The sequence below is a fragment of the Heloderma suspectum genome, chromosome 7, assembly GCF_057233095.1.
Source record: "Heloderma suspectum isolate Gila_16-S chromosome 7, 16-S_ref, whole genome shotgun sequence".
NCBI lineage: Eukaryota > Metazoa > Chordata > Lepidosauria > Squamata > Helodermatidae > Heloderma > Heloderma suspectum.
Window position 1 is genome coordinate 106,951,539 of NC_139464.1, and position 20,783 is coordinate 106,972,321.

General features: G+C 40.8%; 1 protein-coding gene across 4 annotated transcripts in view; it reads left to right on the forward strand.

Moving 5' to 3' along the window:
• Positions 1 to 20,783, forward strand: part of PHTF2 (putative homeodomain transcription factor 2) — an 89,851-nt gene that overhangs the window by 48,576 nt on the left and 20,492 nt on the right. For 3 of the 4 annotated variants that reach the window (XM_084811524.1, XM_084811526.1, XM_084811525.1), the window contains exons 3-7: positions 1,911 to 1,967; positions 9,670 to 9,739; positions 10,930 to 11,088; positions 12,184 to 12,349; positions 12,991 to 13,155. In XM_084811524.1, coding sequence (XP_084667650.1) covers positions 1,911 to 1,967; positions 9,670 to 9,739; positions 10,930 to 11,088; positions 12,184 to 12,349; positions 12,991 to 13,155 — 617 coding nt within the window. The remainder of the gene's footprint in view (positions 1 to 1,910; positions 1,968 to 9,669; positions 9,740 to 10,929; positions 11,089 to 12,183; positions 12,350 to 12,990; positions 13,156 to 20,783) is intronic. The other variant, XM_084811527.1, reaches the window with a different exon arrangement.

Sequence of the window (20,783 nt, forward strand, 5' to 3'; positions counted from 1 at the left end):
GAAGGCTGAGCGCCGAAGAATTGATGCTTTCGAACTGTGGTGCTGGAGAAGACTCTTACGAGTCCCCTGGACTGCAAGGAGGTCAAATCAGTCCATCCTAAAGGAAATCAACCCTGACTGCTCTTTGGAAGGACAGATAATGAAGCTGAAGCTCCAATATTTTGGCCACCTAATGCGAAGAGAAAACTCCCTGGAAAAGACCCTGATGCTGGGAAAGACTGAAGGCAAAAGGAGAAGGGGACGGCAGAGGATGAGATGGCTAGATAGCATCACGGATGCAATGAATATGAACTTGAGCACGCTCCGGGAGAGAGCGCAGGACAGGAAGGCCTGGCGTGCTATGGTCCATGGGGTCACGAAGAGTCGGACACGACTGAACGACTGAACAACAACAACAATGCAAGACCTTGAGGCTATTGCTTGTAATAACACAACTTTACATCATGTATAATAGCTTCTTAATGTTTCCAGTGGCATCCTGATCACTTACTTTTACTCTAATAAAATCTGTACAGTAGAAAACTTGGAATCTCTCTTTTATTTTATCGTGTTTTTACCCCACTCTTCAGCCAAAAAAGGCTCTCAGAGTGGCTTACAAAGATGAATATTAAGACTGTCCCTACCCTCGGGATTACAATCTGAAAGACATGACATAAAAGGGAGTGGGAGGAAGGAGGGGAAGGAAAGCAAATACACCAGTGACAGATGTATAGGACCAGGGTGGTCTCCCCCCTGTGATGATGTTCATCCCGGGAGGCAGGAGGTGCAGCCCTCGGTTCTCTAGCCGATGGATGAGGCCAGAGTCTGCGGTCCCAAGGAACTCTCAGTTGGAGCTGTGTGCTCTTCACTTCACATTTGGCACTTGTGGATCACGTTCTTCGGTTATGGTCCATATATATCACAGCACACCTTGATAGAAGACATTATTCATATATCAAACTGTGAGCAAGGCCTAACAGGAATCTAGGATCCTTCCATTGGAACAATTTCTGGAAATGTTATATAGATTCTGACTTGGCGTTTTTGCACATGTGCTTTGTTTGGGTGGACCATTCTTGAAAGTGATCTAAACATCAAATGATTTGTTCTAAAGAAGATTATCAGTCTGCAGTTGGTGCTAGAATAAATCTCTGAGTACTCAGGTATATAGGGTACCTGTATTATGCAAGAGAGCAAATCTGTGGAATAATTAAAGATATGCAAGTCCTAACATACATGTGCAATAAGTCTTAGCAGATCACTTTTATGCTAAACAGCATCTCGTTTTGGGCAGTGCTAAGATCAGTATTTATATAGTTGTTTATCCAGTAATCACTATAGTGCACTGGTACATTTGTAGCCCAATCCTCTCCATATTTACTCTGAAGCAAGTTTGATTGATTTCAGCAGGACCTCTAACTAGAATAATGTTTTAATGCTGTTCCGAACTTCACACGTGTAGAAAGATTATGCAGAAAAGAGTTTCTATATTTATTTCCTTATACACTTTATTTCCTCAACATCATATAACTTTTATAGTAGTCACATACCAACTGTTGTGCGGCTCAGTTGGAGAGGTGTGATTCCTACCAGAAGCCCTGTTTAATCCAATATAACATTTACAGACAATGCATCACTAGGCGGGGTAGCTGCTAAATAAATTTTTAAAAACAGATTAAAATTAACCAAAGGTATGTGCACTGATTCATCTCTTGATTTGCTGGCTGATTTTTTTTTATTTTTTAGTTTTTGGTACTTCATATATCAGGCTGTTGTACGTAACTGTTGCTGTATTGTTTCTGAGACAGCAGTATATATCTGTTGCTGTATTGTTTCTGATGTCATGCCAATTTTATGGTGAGAAATTGCTACATTGTGTGATTCTGCTATATAATCTCATTTTAATGTAGATTTTCCTCTTCCCTGTTTAGATTGGGGCATATGACCAGCAAATATGGGAAAAATCTGTAGAACAAAGAGAAATCAAGGTAAAGCTTTTGTCTTTCTTATTATTTTCTGGCATTGAACTTCAGACTTCCCGTTTTTAGTACATTCATTCCACATCAGTTTGGTGTAGAAGTCCTATGCAAAGGATTCTGGGGTACACTAAAATGTTTTGTGTGGGTGTGAGCAAGGCCTGCTAGGCCTGGCTTTTATCCTACGAAAGCTATGTGCACCCATAAATATGTCCAATACCTTTTTCCAGTGTATGTTGTAGGGAACGTCAATAAGGGTAGATACGTTTATAGGCAGCTTACCTTCCATTATTCCTCTTGCTGAGGAATGCCAGTAAGCTCTGAAGAACCACATGATTCCAAGGAATACAGTTTGAAAACCACTGATGTATTGGAATTCACAATTCACTTTGAAAAGGCTATATAAAGGCATATATTTTTTAAAAGAATAATGGATATGCTGCTTGTGAATTCTTAACTCTTTTCTTGTGTATTGTGTAGTAATAAAAATACCTTGTTTAGTTAGTTCTTAGAGAACTGAATTTTTTTTGGTGATTTTAAAATCAGTTCTTACCCTTCTACTGAAATGAAAGACTGACACAAGAGTGGGGTGGAACGGGGGTGGGGAGTACCAGTACATCTTTCTCTTATGAGGGCTTGGATAGGGTTTTTGTGTCATTTGGGTGCAAACTGTTTGCCAGTTTGTGGATGTGGGCTCATATGCAGAGGAGCCTGCCTTTAGGGTAGGGACCTAGACTAGATCTTTTTTCAGGAGTTCCAAGTTTCAATACCCTAATAAAATATTGGAGCGTGAAGATAGCATTGCACTAAACTGTGCTTGCCATATCATAGTATACTTCCCTTTATATTTTTATATGCATTTTGTCAGATATCACTGACTTTCACATGGTTACTTTTATAGTTCCAGTTTACTTTTCCTCCTTTTTCATCCTGTCATTGTTTTGAACAGTTTATTAAATTGGTAAGTACTTGATGATGGAAATTTATGTTAAGTAAAACAGCTTTTGTAGATTAACTGTGTCTCTGCACCTTAATGTTACTAACAAAGCCCCATCAATATCCGATAAGCAAGGAACTGCTTCAAAAGCATCTGAATGCTTTAGCATACTTTCTATTTTAAAGAAATAAACTCCAATCCCATACAATTTATTTGGGATTAAATTCGATTGAAATTAATGGGTCTTATTTCTGAGTAGACATGCATAGAATTGCACTGTTAGGTTCACTTTCAGGATTCATATACTTTTATGATGACACACAAAAATGTAATGCTGGGATTATAGTCAACACTTCCTTTCTTGAAGAGAGCATAAAATCTTCTAGAGTTGCTTCCAGATTTTGGCCATGTATTATGGTTTTCAGATCATATTTTCATATATTCATAAATTCAACTTCCAGAATTGCACCTTTTCATTTTTCAGGACTGAAATGGGAAGCAGACATTCAATTTCAGCTCTAAAAGTGCTGCACTGGCAAAAAAAGGAAAAAAAGAAACACACATTTGTTTATTGTAACTTCTGTTGGCTCGAGTGCTATGAGCAGACTGTTGGGGCCTTATGGCTTATTCCACAAAGTACTGGAATAAGTGAGAAGTCCTTGTTAATAGACACCCTTGTAACTTGCTGCTTGCCTCTAACAGTTGTCTTTGTACAAGAAACCATGTGGCAAATGCACCTGCCTGCTCATTCTTCCTGTTTTTGCCTGCCTGCCCGCACCATTTTCAGCATGAGGCTGGCAGCCGCTACTGAGAAAACACAGCTGAGCAACAGGACTGTTGTGCGGGCCTTATCTCTTCTGGCAGGGAGAGAAAGATCGAGGAGTGAGACAAGACTGACAAAGTGCTATGCCCGCTGCATGTGCATTCATTCTGTCCCTTGGCAGAAGAAAGAACACACGGTAGTGGTGGTAGGAGTGGGAAGAGGAAGTGGGCAACTGGAGCAGGGGCTGGGCAACCAACTTGTTTCAATACTTATTAGCAACTATGTAATATGGCTGACCAACTAGTTCTATAGAAATGTATACACTCTTCAGCCTTGGTCAGAATAGACTGGATCTGTTGGGTAAGTCATTTGAGATCTCTTTGAAAATCATAAGAAAAAGGCAAGATTTGACTTCCTGGATCAGACCAAAGATCCATCTAGGCAGGCACTCTTTCTCCATCAGTGACTAACTAGATGCCGCTGGGAAGATAGCCACCTGCTATTAGTTCTCCATGTCTGGTAATCGGGAATGTAGTCCCTCCTAACCTGGAAACTTCAATTTCAGCTGTTTTAAGTTATGCTGTGCATGAAAAACAACTTCTTTTGGATTCTCCTGAATTTACTATCAGTCAATTTAAGCTGTAATAACATGGAGGAAAGGATGAATAATTTCTCTGAATCGTGTGGACAATATAAAGAACTTTATAAACCCAAAAAATGGAAAAGTGTTCCTTCATAAAGGAAATGCACCAACACTCCCCCTCCTTAAAATTCTAGCTGCTAATTTTTTAATTTAGTTTCCACATTTGAGTTTATATCAGACTCACAAGGTAGCTTACAGAATAACTACTGAAAATATAATAAAAATATTAGAACGTGATTAAAATATGTAAGCATTGAAACAGAGCAATTGAATGAATCTGTTGAAGAAGCACAGCAAAACAGCAAGGTACAATTTTATGTACCTTCTCCACTTGGCAATATCCTTTTGATCAGAACTTAAGTGCACATTTCTATATCTGGGTATGCCCTCAGTAAATATAATGAGATTATAAAAATTGCTCTTTCTTCTTTTTATCCTTTTCTAATCATTCCTAAGACTCTCCTTTTTTTTTTTTCTTTTACTGTTGTAGTGCTAACACATTCAGTGAATTTTCCACTGTGACACCAGACAATTCTTGGTAGTCAGTTCAGACCCCATCAACATATATATGAAGTTAGGTTTTAGATGCATCATTCTGTTCTTTTCTTACATTGAATTTCATCGCTATTCTGTTGCCCTTTCACCCAGTTTGGAAATATCGTTTGGAGCTCTTCACAATCTGTTTAGGATTTGAAGTCTCCAGTCGCATACATTCATAGTGAATAAATCCCTCACTTGTAGTAAGGGATCAAGTTTTCCTTTGGACAGAAAGGAGGGGATGATCCTCAGTTTCTGTCAGGATCCCTCCACAGCAGCACTATCTGTTTGGGTGATACTGTCCAGGTAGTTTTGACAGAGAATCTCCACAGGTAAGCTACAGCAACTAGGAAGGACCACAGTGTCTCTCTGCTGCCACAATCCCAAATTATCAGTGTATTCTTACCCTCTGCTTCCTATGTGTTAATCAGCTCTTGATAAGATGAAAGTCCCATGACTGCTAAGATACCATATTTTATTTTAGCCTCTTCACAACTGTGTTCTTTAAGAAATCTTTAGCAAGTGCCATCTTTCGTTGGTGACTTGTTACCAGTCTGGCAACTCTTTGGGGCTGTTCACACAACATGCTAACCAGCACTCAGTGGTTGAATGTGCATTGTTTTGAACCATGAGTTGTTTGTTTAGCGTGTTGCCTGAACACAGTGCATTTTCCACAGGTGGGTTATTGTGTTGTCTGAACATAGTCAGGGTGGCTTGTTAACCATGCAGCATGGCTTGTTAACCACCCTGAACAACCCAACAATAAACCATGGGTTCTCAAGGTGGCTTATAAAAAATAATGCCTCTGTTGTGCATATCTTTCTTGTTTCATTCAGCTTTTCTGTAATTTTGCTTTTTCCCTTAGTACTCAATTATTTCTTTGTCATCTAATGCTATCATGTCTGTGTTTTCCTGCTGCTGTTGGTATTCATTTTAGGTCACTATGAAGCCACTCATAAAACTCTATCATGGCTTTTATTATTGTCAATTAATGTTTCTTTTCTGCTTGAGTTTTTGTGTTAATTGTTTTACGGGAAATAGTCTTGCCTTTTATAGCTTCATTGACGCTGATGTTTATCAGGGAATTGTTCGAACTTGCCTTTTCTAATCAATGTTATATGGTTAACTTGAACCTCTATTATTTCAAATAACCTGCAAGCGTCCTAAAGGGACTTGACCCTCCTTTACCCTCCTTTTCAGTTTCCTTTTAATTATAGGTAGAACTATTCCTTATCCTGGTAAATATGTCGCTGAATCCATGATTACCAGAGTAATGGGAATGCAGAAGTTGAAGATATGTTCATAGAGAAAGAATGAGCAGGCAAAAGGGGAGGCGTCAGGGCTGGTCCTTTCATGCATTAGGGTAAAGCAACCTGCTGCAGGTGCATTAAGAGGTTTAGGGGAGGGGAGATAGAAGCTGGAATTGGTGTCTGAATGGTGCAGTAAGACTTCTTAGGGCTCTATAAGAAAGTCCTACAATTATCAGCACTCCTTATCCAGCATGGCTGCCTGGGGTATGCTGGGAATTTAGGCCTTTTTTCTGTCTAAGCATGCATAGGATTACGCCCTTAAAGTGTTGGGCCTAGCAGAGGAGCTCTCTCTCGGTCAGCAAAATGTCTTGGGCCAGCACTGCCATCCCTACCCCAGTTGGCCAGGACTATTAAAAGCGGCTGGAAAATACATGTTCAGGCCAGGGTGTGGGGGGAATTGGTGGGAAGGAAAAGGATTAAGCTCCACAGATAGATAGATTTTACAAAGAGAGCATGGAGTTGGGGTCCCTTGTTTCTCATAATTTGTAGTTTCTCTTTTATTTTTTATTTTTAGAAATATTCCCTTTATTACATCTATTGTGCTTCTGGCAGTGAAACTTTTGACATTTATTAGTTGAGCTAATCCGATGTTATGGAATGTTTCAAACATTCCAACTTCTCAGAGAACAAAGCTATCAACATTTGCAGGCCAGCTTCTGGAAGGCAAAGGAAAGTTGCAGTAAAATAAAATAAAAACATTTTTGCCCTGCTCCTTTTTTTTGCTAGAAGGGGCTCCTTGAGTAGTTGACAATGGTTAAAAACAGTAATTAAACCAGAACCCATAACACTCATCTACATAATAGATGTTAAAACAGAATCAAACCAGAGTTATACCAGGATTAAAACACCTATTAAAATAGAAAACTGAATTGCCCAGGCAAATTCTTCATCACGGCTAGCACTGGGCAAATCTCAGTGGAAAGTTGGCATTGCCGTTTTGGCTGAGGTTAACTTTCATAGAGGCCCTAGTAGCTTTGTGGGGATAGGCTGAACAGGTCCCAGGAGATATGGCAGGGAGCTCAATAGGCAATAGACCAGGGCCCTGCAATGGTGAGGGATGATGGGAATTGTAGGCCAAAACATCTGGAAGGCCACAAGTTTAACTCGAACCTCTATCATTTCAAATAACCTCCAACCCCTGCAATAGATGGAGAAATGGGAAGCTACAGGGGTGGAGAGGGGATGGCGAAGGCTTGATTAAAGGAGCAGAGGAGACAGGAAGGGAGGACTAATGAGAGGGGGCTCTGAAGAAATCTCACATACTTAAAGTCAGGAAGTTCTGTATACTATGGGAAGGGGCTGGCCAAGAGATGGTTGACAGGGTGTGAAACAAATCAGGTATTGTATAAAACACAGTGTGAGGAAACAGGGTGGTGAAGACATAGAGCTGCAATAAAGAATAGCCAAGAATTAAGTTGGACTGCAGCAAAATGTCACCTAGGGACAGTAGAACAATGTGCTGTTGGAGGAAAGAAATGGATAAGCAAAGGAGGTTTGCAGGGCTGGGGATTGTGGGCCAGGGAGGCAAGGGGCATAGGGTTCTCTGTCTGTTTTCCATTCATTTAGGTGTTAAGTTTGGTAGCATTGTAGTTACTGTTTCTGAAAGATGCAACAGTGCATTTATTCAAGCTATATTTATATTGCCCTTCAATAAAAATTTCCAGGATGGTTTACATAAGAAGAAAATATAAACAATACTTACAACCAGGTCTCAATTAGGATTAAAGTAAGAGTTGTGTCTCTGGTTGTTGCGTTTGATTCAGGATACAGTTAACCATTATGAGCTGGACAAATTGACTTTCCAAGCCAGATAACTAGCACTACTAGTTGTAACGGAGAATGTTAGTGGATTTGCTGACCTGCCACTGGAGAGAATGTGAAATAGTCACTGAAAATATTGGATCCATGTGCTGTAAGCAGAATGTTAGGTGGCCAGGGCTATTGAGTGGTTCAGAAGAGCCAGAGTGATCTAGTATCACATTTTGTCATTGTTTCATAAAGTAGTAGAGAATTTGACAGACAACTTGATAGGAACCTCTGTATCCCAGGAGGGATAGTTGCTAATAGGGATGCTGGAGAAATTCAAGATGGACTAAAATGGGTTGAGATTTCTAAGAATCCAATGGCAGAATTTGCTGTGGACAGGCCTTCTCTGGCCACACGGAGTCTGTGAACTTTCAGATCTTTGTTTGTTTGTTTTTTAACTTTTGGGAAATTTAAGCAAATATATTTGTAGGAAAATACACACATTTCTGATGAGACTGGTAAATACATACGAGGACAAATGGAATGGAATGGGGGACAATACGCTACATGTTCCATGCTAATGTAAATTACATAAGTTGTTGCAAACCCTCTTACGGAATTATTTGCATATTTTTCTGCATAACAAATAAAAAATCAAAACAATCTGTACGGATGCTGGAATGAATGACACTGCACGGTCCATGAAACACACATGGGATGGATTTCACAAAATCCAGACATCCCTAGTAGCTAAGCCTCTTTCTGAAGTTTAGTACCATGTATGTTCAGATATTTTCCCCAAAGTGTCATCATTTTAGGTATGTACAAATTATTTAAGGTACAGTAAACTATCAGCTCACACCAATTATAACTTGGAAGCTAAAGATTCAATTTTTGATTTGAAATCTGTCCATTCTTCATGATGTATATATCTGTCTGTATAGAGGTCCATAGTCCATTACGAAGATTCAAACTGATCACACTTAAGAGGAGGCCTATAATAAGTTAGCTTCTATTATTGTTCAATAATTTGAATGTCAAAGTCTAATGGATTACGCTTTTTAAAAACTAAAAGACAAAATTAAATAGATAACAAATTAAGTATCTTACTAACTCTGGCAAGCATGTGTATGTAGAATGTGGATGCATAATTGAACTGAATTAACTCCGTTAGATGTTTTGAAAAATATAATAAAAGGGGCAGTAATTTTAACTTCACTATTCTGTTGTTCATATTGACAGTATACTTGTCTCTTTAGAACAAAATTAGTTTTTAATTAATAAAGATACAATGGGTTGTATCCAGGGTTTTCTTCAGCAGCAGGAACACTCCCTGATTTCCTCTTAGGATACTCCAGCTGGCAGGAAAAACGGAGAAAAGCTCATTTCCTCTTCTCTTTGCAGCCCTCAGTGCCACCTCCCACACTGCTCCAGAGGATCCCCCTGCCCTCCTTTGATCTTTGAGGGGCATGGGGACTGCAGAAGGAGGGGAAAAATGGCAGAGATCACCTTCTCCCCAGTTCTGCCATTGAAAATGCTCCACTGGATCAGAAGCCTTCCATGGACGGAAAGAGTGCTTCTGTCCATGTGAGGCAAGTTCTGGATTCAAGCCATTGTAAATTGGGACCTTCCTGAAAATGGATTTTCAGATTTATAAATATTACATGTTTGGGGGAGAGAAGAACCAGGAAATATAAGTTCATCACAATTACTGACCCCTGTTCCAATTCTAAACTTTTTTCTTTAGATGCAATAATGATTTTCTTTGCATATTACAGGGTTTGAGGAACAAGCCGAAGAAAACTGGACATGTAAAGCCAGATCTCATAGATGTTGATCTTGTAAGAGGTAGGATGGATCTCCTAAATATGGAAAGTAATATTGATCAGTATTTCAGCTGACAAATTTCAGCATTTTTAAAGTAGGATTTTGGGGACGGGGCACACTTTTTTCATAGGAGAAGATATTACGGGTGTGTACTCAAGACAACTTGCCGCTGCTGCCTGGATGGAGGGTATTTCCTAGCCTAGCTGTACCCATTAGTGCACAGCTTGTTGAGGGGTGGGGAACAGTTGTAATGGAAGCAAAAACAGAATAATGGTTAAATGTGTTTACTTGGATTAAAAATTATAATAATGGGTGACCTGAATTGAAAAGTGAATTTAAGAATAATAGCTTGCAATTACAATTTCCCTGCCATCCTGGTCTTGTAATCAGTATAGCTTGCGCTGCTTAATACACCCATAGTGAATAACAGTGAAAATCATATAGTTATTGGAATATTCTGTACTGAATTGACATCTGCTCTGGGGTATCAGTCAGATATTAGGGCATTGTTAGCATTGCCAGTCCTAAGTTGATTACTACACCTTGCTGCATCCCCTAGAAATACTGCTTCAGCCGAAACACCAGTTACCTATCTTTCTTCAGAGTAGCAAATCAAATCAAAACAAAACAATGACATACATGATCCAGTCTTTTAATACCAGATGGGCAATCACAAGTTCCTGGCTACCTATAGGAAAAAGAATGTTTATCCTTGCTACTCCTGACGTATTCTGGTTTTGAGAGAACTAAACACAGATCTTGGATTCATTCTGTTGTTCTGTTCCTGTAGAATATAGATAGAGAAGATTTTTCAGCCCTCGAACTGTGCTCTTTCATGCGTAACCTTCTGGGGGTCATATGCCAAACAAAGCCCCATCCATGCCTGCTCACTGCTCCAACACCTGTCTTTTCCCTTCCCATCCCATCCCCTCTGTGCCTGCCTGCCACCTCCCTCTCTCCCCATCCATCTGCACACATCTGAGATCATGCTTCTGTGCTGATTGCTGAGAAGGGGGCTTTCTTTTTACAGTGCACAGCACAAAAATGTAGCATGCCCATGAAGGAAGAGACTGATATGGGGAGCTCTATGGGTAGCTTGGCATTTGCATATCTACATATCTTAAGATTTAGGACTGTATCTTAGACAAATGGTAACTGGAAATCCTCTTTATTGCTATACAGCTGAGTAATTTTGTTTTTCTCTTATTTAGGCTCTGCCTTTGCTAAAGCTAAACCAGAAAGTCCCTGGACCTCCCTGACTCGAAAGGGTATTGTTAGAGTTGTTTTCTTCCCTTTCTTCTTCAGGTGGTGGCTACAAGTGACATCAAAGGTTATTTTCTTCTGGCTCCTTGTCCTTTATCTTCTTCAAGGTACAACTAGATAATGACATCTGTCAAATACCTTAATTAGAAAACTACAAAAACTTCTTTTCCAGAGTTTCAATGAGGCACCTCCATTTATTTCTTTAAAATGTCAGATACCGAAAAAGCTGCATTTGCAATAAGAACAAAGTAGCTAAATTGTCGTGTTTCTAAGAATAGTGAAGAACTTGGCAGTTATAATAAAAAGGGACTGGAGAGAAGGATATGATTTTGGCACACTCCAAAAACATCAGAAGATTAAACACAGGAAACAGGAAAGAGGTGCTTAGGTTAAAGAACATACTGAGTATAAGATTCTGATTACAGTATTTAGGCTTGAGCTTAGAAAGTGATTCAGATCTTCAGAAAATGACTTCAAAATGTATCCTGCACTGACAGCCTCCTTGCCACTTACTTATTCAAAGAATGATAATAGGTAATTCTATCCATGGCTACCTAATATTTCTTAGAGTGCAATAATACTTATACAGCAGTGTTTCCATTGGAATGGTTAATTATCTGCAATGCAGCATTGCAGTAAGTCACTTGGTTGATATGTCAGTTCCTTCCAAGTTGGTAACTTGCCTAGAGGTACTGTGTGTACAAATTCGTGCAGATTTACATACACTATTGCTTGTGCAATCCTCTTTTGTTGTGCTGTCTGTGATGGCTTATATGTTCACGCTATCTCTAAGATCAACACATTTAAAATTGCTGCCAAACATTAGTTATAGGAAGACACCTATATTTGCATGCATTATAATATTATGTAGTCTTGGTGTTCTGTTGCGTATATTTTATAGGCTCTGTCACTTATAACGATATCACAAAAAAATTTAACTTGGTAAATAGACCACTGTCTAACCAAAATTAAGAATTGAAAGCCCCATTGATTTCAATGAGAGATTTAAACACAAAGCTTAAATTTCCTGCACTGCAATAAAAATAACTTACCTTTGGATCTTGTTCATTTCTGACTTAAATGAACAAGGACTTCCAATCATCATCATTTTCCAACAGATAATATCTCTGCCATTTGTTTAACTATGAATTATTGGTGCAGATTGGATGCTTCACTTTCTCCTTCTTTATTTCTTTCAAAAGTTGCTGCAGTAGTATTGTTCTATACAATAGAAGGCCCACATAATATACCTCTGACTGAAGTAATAGGGCCAGTATGGCTCATGTTGCTCCTTGGAACTGTGCACTGCCAGATTGTTTCAACAAGAACACCTAAACCATCTCCAAGTACAGGAGGGAGAAGGCGAAGGTACAGTTTGTGCTTATATTGTGGGTCCTTTATGCATGAATTTGAATGAATTTATTACAGAATATAACATATTTTTGAAAGACTTTGCTTAAAATCTGATATCATGCATTTTAAAAAATTGGATGGTGTTGATATTTTTACTGAGTTCTCAAGTACCTTTTATTTGTAATTGTCCTAATGAAAGTTTACTGTAGCCACTAAACATTGGAGAGGTTACAGTGTCAGTACTGTGAAACTTGTGAAACTTGTTAAGCTGCACCCAGTTCAGAGCAGTAACGTTTAGTGGAGAAAAAAAAAGTAAAAAAAGAATTTAAAGGGTGTAACAAACACTGGCCCTAATTCCACCAGTCAGCGATTACTCAGAAGCTTAAAATAAGTAATGGGGAATGAATTATATTGTTCTCATGCTTCTGCGTTTCTGGGCTGGTGATGTGTAGTTAATAGGAAATATTTCTGGGCTTAGAGAAGGTGTTAATGAAAATGTAAACTTCCCTTGTGTAGAATACTAAGCATTTCTTAAGCTAAGGTGATGGCTGGATTTAAAGCTCTTTTTTGCATGCTTACAAGAATGCTGACCATGTTGTAGTGCTAGTGAATGACACTTACAAGATGCCTTCCACTTTTAATCTCTTCTGATGAAGGAAATTAAGGAAAGCAGCACATTTGGAAGTTCATAGGGAAGGAGATGGCTCTAGTACTACAGATAACACACAGGAAGGAACAGTGCAGAGCTACAGTACAAGCACCTCTTACAGTGTTGGCGCTGTCTTCAGAGATATCTGGCATGCTGCTTTCTTTTTATCAGGGTTTGTATTTTATTCAAGGCTATATTTGACTTAAAGATGTGCTATCCCTTTTCTGACAAAGTAAGCATTCATCTGTCCTTTCAACATTCTTCTGCACATCCAGATAAACATTCTTGATCTTTTATGTATAACTCTCTCTTTAATGTACCCTATCAAAGTATTTTTGCAGTTATGGCTGTGTTCTTGTTTGTTGGCAAAGAAGTGTAACTCTCTTAGAAATGCCAAGTAGATGTATAGAAATTGATGACTTAGATAGAAAACTTTTGTGCAGCAAATGTCAAGAAAAAACAAATCTTGCAGTGTGGATGTTCTTATTCTGCTTTTGATGATATGATACATGCTCTTCATTAGTGCAGTGGTCTTCAACCTTTCCAACCCAGAATTCCCCTTTAATCTCAGCTGCCCACTTTTTTCTCTCCTTTTTTGTTTGCAGTTGTGAGGGAAAGAAACTCAATATTGTTTAGTTTGTGTCAGAGTTGAGAAGTTAGCAGTGAAAATTGATGTTGAACTAAGTACTGGTTCAAAGACTGAATCAAAGATTGAGGATGGAAGAAGAAAGGTGTGGCGCTGGAAAAGTGGAAGAGCAGGAGCTACAGAACTGCCATTGTGCAGGAAAAATGAGATGGGACATGGATGAAAATTTCGTAGGTGGTGGAAAGGACAATCTCTGCCTCACTCACCTGCCACTGCTCTCATGGTCCATTGTCCAACTCTTCGTAGTAAAAAACATTCCAAACAAACTAAAAAAATGTGCATTTGATCTAGGTATTTCCACTTGCTTTTTTATAGTGGCTGACCCGGTAGAATCCTCAGTTTCAGGCAAGCAATCGGTGGCTTTGCTCCAGTTAGGATTCAGAGAAAGCCAAGTTTTGTTGATTAGTATCTATATTTTTAAAAGCTAATATAAGAACAGAGGAAATTATCATGCCTTTGTTTTTGAACTAAAAAACCGATCGAACAATGATGATTTATTTCTTTAAAAATTCAGTTCAGATGTTTCAGAAAAGATCAAAACCACTGACACTATATAACGTATGTGTATTTTTAAGAAATCAGGAAAAGGGATAGTGCAGTTTACTTGTATATTTGTATATTCAGCATCATTACACTAACATGTGTTATATTTATTTTATTTTATTTATTATTAAATTTATTAATCGCCCATCTGGCTGGTCACCCAGCCACTCTGGGCGATGTACAACATACAATAAAACAGTTTAAAACAATAAAATTCTACAATAAAAACATTTTCTAAAATACCCTAACCCACCCCAAATGCCTGCCTGAACAACCACATTTTTAATGCACGACGGAAGCTCATTAAAGAGGGGGCATGACGGAGTTCCCTAGGGAGGGATTTCCACAGAGTGGGGGCCACCACAGAAAAGGCCCTCTCCCTTGTCCCCACCAGTCTAGCTGTCCTGGCTGATGGGACAGAGAGAAGGCCATCCGAGGCTGATCTTGTTAAGCGGCCTGTCTGGTGCTGCTGGAGGCGCTCCTTAAGATAGGCTGGGCCGTAACCATATAGGGTTTTAAAGGTCAAAACCAACACCTTGAATTTGGCCCGGAAAACAACTGGTAACCAGTGCAACTCCTTCAGCACTGGAGTGATGTGATCTCGCTGGCGGCTGCCTTTAATCAGGCGAGCCGCTGCATTCTGTACCAGCTGCAGTTTCCGAACCGTCTTCAAGGGTAACCCCACATAGAGCGCATTATAGTAGTCTAAACGAGAGGAGACCAGTGCATGTACTACTGATGGGAGCAGATGGTCGGGAAGGAAGGGGCGCAGCCGCCGTATCAGATGGAGTTGATACAGTGCTGTCCGGCTCACAGCTGACACCTGAGCCTCCATGGACAGCTGGGAGTCCAAAATGACCCCCAGGCTGCGGACCTGGTCTTTCAAGGGTAGCCGTACCCCATTCAACACCAGGTCAGCATCCCCTAGCCTCCTCTTGTCTCCCACCAAAAGTACCTCGGTCTTGTCAGGGTTCAGCTTCAGCTTATTCCTCCCCATCCAGCCACTCACCGTCTCCAGACATTTGGACAGGGATTCTACAGCCAACCTGGGTGAAGATTTGAATGAGAGGTAGAGCTGCGTGTTATCCGCATTTTGCTGACACTGCACCCCAAACCTCCTGATGATAGCCCCCAGCGGCTTCACATAGATGTTAAATAGCATCGGGGAGAGGATGGAACCCTGTGGCACCCCACAAGTGAGCGGCCATGGGTCCGAAACCTCCTCTCCCAGTGCTACCCTCTGTTACCTGCCGGAGAGGAAGGACCGGAACCACCGCAATACGGTGTCTCCAATGCCCAACCCCTCCAGGCGGTCCAGGAGGATACCATGGTCAACGGTATCAAACGCCGCTGAGAGGTCGAGGAGAACAAGGAAGGAGCATTCACCCCTATCCAGAGCCCTCCTCATATCATCTACCAAGGCGACCAAGGCCGTTTCTGTCCCATGCCCAAGCCTGAAGCCCGACTGAAATGGGTCTAGATAATCAGTTTCTTCCAAGTGTGCCTTCAACTGCACCGCCACCACCCGCTCAATCACCTTGCCCAAAAATGGCAGATTTGAGACTGGGTGAAGTTGTTCAGAATTTGAGGATCCAAGGAGGGCTTCTTTAAGAGCGGTCTTATCACTGCCTCCTTGAGGGCCGATGGCATCACTCCCTCCTCAAGGGAGGCGTTCACCACCGTCCTGATCCCCTCGCCCAGTCTCTCTCTGCAGCCCATAATGAGCCAAGATGGGCAAGGATCAAGTGAGCAGGTGGTTGGCCTTACAGATGAAAGCACCTTGTCCACTTCATCAGGAGGAAGAAGCTGGAACCGATCCCACAAAACCACTTTGCCACAGGCCGCCTCTTGCTCACTAACTGTATCCACAGCGTGCAGAGTAACACACCTAATCTGATCAATTTTATCTGCAAAGTGCCTTGCCAAGGCCTCACAGGAGGCCTTAGAATGCTCCAGTGGTTCCGGAGCCACAGGACCGACCAGGCTCCGGACCACTTGGAACAGCCTCCTGGGACAGCACTCTGCAGACGCGATGGAGGCAGCATAATATTCCTTTTTTGCTGCCTTCACCGCCACGTGAGAGGCTGAAGATACAGCTCTAGCCCGTGTCTGATCGTCTTTGGAGCGAGACTTCCGCCACCGGCGCTCTAGCCGTCTGACCTCCTGTTTCAGAGCTCGTAACCACGGATTGAACCATGGTGCAGTCCGAGCCCTGTTCAGGGGGAGAGGGCGTTTCGGAGCCACCTGATCTAATGCCCCAGTGATTGCGGCATTCCAGCCACCCACCAGGGTCTCGACCGAGTGGCCGTTGGCGTGCCCCAGAGAATCCCCAAGCGCGTTCAGGAATCCATTTGGATCCATAAGACGCCTGGGGCGGACCATTTTAATGGGTCCTCCACCCCTGCGGAGGGGTTGTGGAACCGAGAAGTCCAATGTCACCAGATAGTGATCTGACCATGACAAGGGGGTGGTGGATATACCCCCGACTTCCAGATCACTCCCCGCTTCTCCAGAAACAAACACAAGGTCTAGTGCATGACCGGCTACATGGGTGGCCCAGTTAGAATATGGTGCAGCTCCCAGGAGGCCATGGTCTCCATGAAGTCCCGAGGTGCTCCTGTGAGGATGGCCTCCGAATGTACGTTGAAGTCCCCCAACACCAATAAGTTAGGGGACTGTACACGCACATCAGAGACCACCTCAAGCACCTCGGCCAGGGAGTCAGTCGTGCAGCGGGGTGGACGGTACACAAGCAGAATCCCCAGACTGCCCTTTGGGCCTAACCTCCAGTACATGCACTCAGCAACCTTGGTCTCCCGGAGAGGGGGTCTGGTGAAGACCAAGGATATCTGTCCTCTTAGATGACTATGCTGTTTCCTAAAAACTAAAAGGATTGCATATGAGCCATAATGGCATATAAGCATTATATGTTGCTCCTTGCGGGCATTTTAAGCGCTTCAGGCAATAATGGTTCCATATCTCTTCAGTTGTACATGAAGTAGCTCATTTTTCACTTCATAAATAAGTTTGAAAGCTGCAGGAAAAGTCTCATATTTAGAGTTGTTTTGGCAGTCCAGTATCTTCAGAACAATGGGAGTCTCTGAATGTTCATGACTTCCATAGCAATTACTAGCATCATCCAAAATAGGCTTTTGAAAACTCAGTTTTTCCCTTTCTTTAGCAAGGCTCAGAGTCAAAGTTAAAAAAATTTGTAGGTAAATTGAATAATTGGAAAGTGGTAGAGCTTTAATACCCTAATAGAGGAAATTAGCTAGAAGTTAACCTTTGTTTTGTATGATTAATTACAAAATACTGAGGTTTGAGGGTTATGGTTTGTTTGTTTTTTAAGCCAGATAGCTTGTATTTACGGACTCTTCTGTATTTGATGTAAAAAGCTCAGGTCAGCCTTGTGAAATCCCTGTGGGATGTACTTTAGCATAAGTGATTTTATACAGAGCTTTAAATATGGCCTGCTTTTTGAAAATGTCAGACACTAGAATATAATATACAGAAAGAAGAATATAATATAGAGAAAGAAGAAGAATGCTGCTTTTCAAAGAGAAAGAGAATCCAATAATCTTGGAGTCATGACTTAACCTGTCATAAGGTTGTTACCAATTGAGCTATTGGGGGTTAAAATTACTTTCTCGAAGTCAAAACGCTTTAACTGAAGGCTCCATTTAATGTTAAATATGGCAATGCATTTTTCTTTTCCTTCATCAGAAGGGTCTACTTACTTACAGCTGTAGACCACAGTAGAACGTGGCTGTTGTGAAGCTTCATGCTGTTGCTCTTTTGCTCTTCTAACATAAATGCTAATACAAAAAATACTGCTTCTGTATTTGCTATAGGTATGGAACAAATTAGATATAATTTCATTTTTATTTTTCATCAGTGGAAGTTTTACCTACAGTCTCTAGATGTTTGCCTTAGCGATTCATGGCACAGGAATTGTTTTTAATCCATTCTTAATTTTTTTTTTAGCCTGTAGAAGATAAAACTCATTTTTCATATGCATATCGTAAACCATAAATACCCTGATGTGAGCAGACTTGGGACTCTTTGTTGCTTTTCACTACCAGCTGAAGTTCTATATCTAGTTGTGTTTTTAAAGAAATGAAATTTAAAAGATTGCATAAAAACTAAAGATAATAGTAAATAGATATACCATGTTTTGACAGTTGGAATAGTATTAAGACTTCAATATTACATATATTCAAAGCACTTTAAAAGCCAGGGCCTAGGGAGGGAGAGAGGTAGGGGTGTGTGTGTGTGAGAGAGACAGAGGCAGGGGAGAGAGATACTTCACTATATAAATGATCAGAGATTTCCTATTCTCTTCTGGAATGTTACTGATGCGTAGAAAAAAATGGAACAGGCCTTGTATGCACTAAAGTTCTTGTGTTTGCACGAGAAACTCAGGGCTGTATGTTTTAGGAGCAATCCAGCCCACAGATAGCATGGGAGTTTTAAATGTAGTGTTCTATGTGCCCCATTTCCCCACGCAGTAAGGTCCAAGGTATACCTGGATTTAATTTAGTTTGGAAGGAGGCATCTCCAAAGACAAGGTGTTTCTGTAATATTGAAATTTATTTACACATATACATGAGTACATTTGGAGGCACAGCTTAAATCCTACAAGCAGCAAATTCTACTGCCCCGCATTAGTTCTGCAGAAAAGCAGCCCCTCAAAAGTCAATTTACAAAGTTCAAACATGATAACCCACACTCAGTGTGTGTTGTTGTTGAACTTTTTGTGTGTGGTGTTGTTGAATCGTGGGTTGTTGTACTGTTTGAACCCAGCTGTGCTAACAAACCATGGTTTGTTAACCATGAACAACCCACAGTTCATAATCCAATCGCAAACCATGGGTTTTCGTCATGGATTGTTTGTGGTTAACAAACCATGGTTTGTTAGCACAGCTGGGTTCAAACAGCACAACAACCCATGTTTCAATGACAATCCACGTTTCAACAACAACCCATGCTCAATCTTGAATGTGGGTTATCATGAACCTGGTCTGTATGTCTGTTTTCTTGGCTTTGTTTGTACTCTGTTTTGGATTACATTGTGATTGTAGATGTGAAATAAAATCTTTAAACAGTATGAGTTTTAGAGTGGCAGTGTTGGCCTTCCTTCTTTGAAGGAAGAAGTGGATGCATGTGTGGATGCATGTTAGCATGTATGTATTTTAAAAGGTGTGGTACCCCTTGGCAATCTCAGCTTCTCTCAGCTGTGACCGTTTTTAGCAGTTTGCAGTGATCTGATACATTAACTCAGACAGACAGATATACTAGGTTTTTTCCCCTTTGCTGATACCCATTTCTCCCCCTTTTCCTTAAATATTTGATCCAAATTAATGGGAAGACATTTCTGTACTGGGACTAATAAGAAGGAGTTGAAAGTTGATTGACAGGCAACTGGAATTTGGGCAGGAGCCTTGGTCCTCAGCTTCCCAGTTTGTCTTCTGTATGAAGAAGACGGGCAAGACTGGAAGCTCTCTTTGATCCTTCCCAATGAGGGATAGAGCTTGACAAGAGCTTCCTATTACCTTTCCTTTTCGTTTTGTTTTACTAGGAGGAGGGGAAGTGAGAGAGATGATTTCGAAACCCTCTCCACTTATAGGGGTTGAACACAGAATTAGGGCCTCTAGACATCTACACAGTAAAGAGCTTGTACATCCAAAGGAAGATAAAAGCCAGAGGGATTGCTTTCTGTTAAAGGACCCTACCAGCAGCAGTGCTGCTGCCACTGTCATTAAGAAGTAGCTCCTACCCCTGATGCAGTCTGCTAAACATGCTGGTGTTCCTTATTCCAAAATTTCTGCCTCACCTCTAGCCCATAAAGAGGAGTCTCTTGTGGCAGCTTACTAATGATTAAACATGCAGACCAGTATACAATAAAATCAAGATTGATACAGCAAACACAGAATAAGCAAAATAAAGTAACTTAGCTAGCATTGTATAAGCTGTATGGTTAATTTCATGCACTGCACTGTTAATTATTCTTTTTTTTCTGGTGCAATTTCCCATCCTCATTTAGTATAAACTTTTGAAGTCAGTGATGGTTTCAGTTGCTCATGGAGTTTGGAAAACCTCTTATACAGTGACCAAGTTCGCATGTCACGGAGGCAATTCATGGGTTGTTTAACCCAGGAATTGTGGCAACGAGCGGAGCGTGCGAGTGGAGCGTGCGAGCAGAGTGCGCATCATTTCTGGTTTTGATCAACAACGCACAATTTCTGGGTTCACACATTACGAAACAATTAAAAAGTGAAAATGGCAAGTGGAGCATGCGAGCTGCACATTCGTCACCACAATTCCTGGGTTAAACAACCCAGGAATTGCTGCTGTGACCTGCGAACTGGTTTGTTAACAAGTTGTATGTAGATGTCTCCCAGCCAACTGTAAACAACTTGTATGCACAATGAATACATTTGAATTGACTAGAAAGACATTATTGCAAGAATGAGTAGCTTGGCTTCATTCACATCTTTCTCCACCGTAGTCCTGTACATTCATCCACCCCACCTTCATATTTTGTAAAATAACATTCCTGGGTTCTTTGTCTATATCTCTCCAGTTTCTTTGATTTTACATCCTGAGGGGAA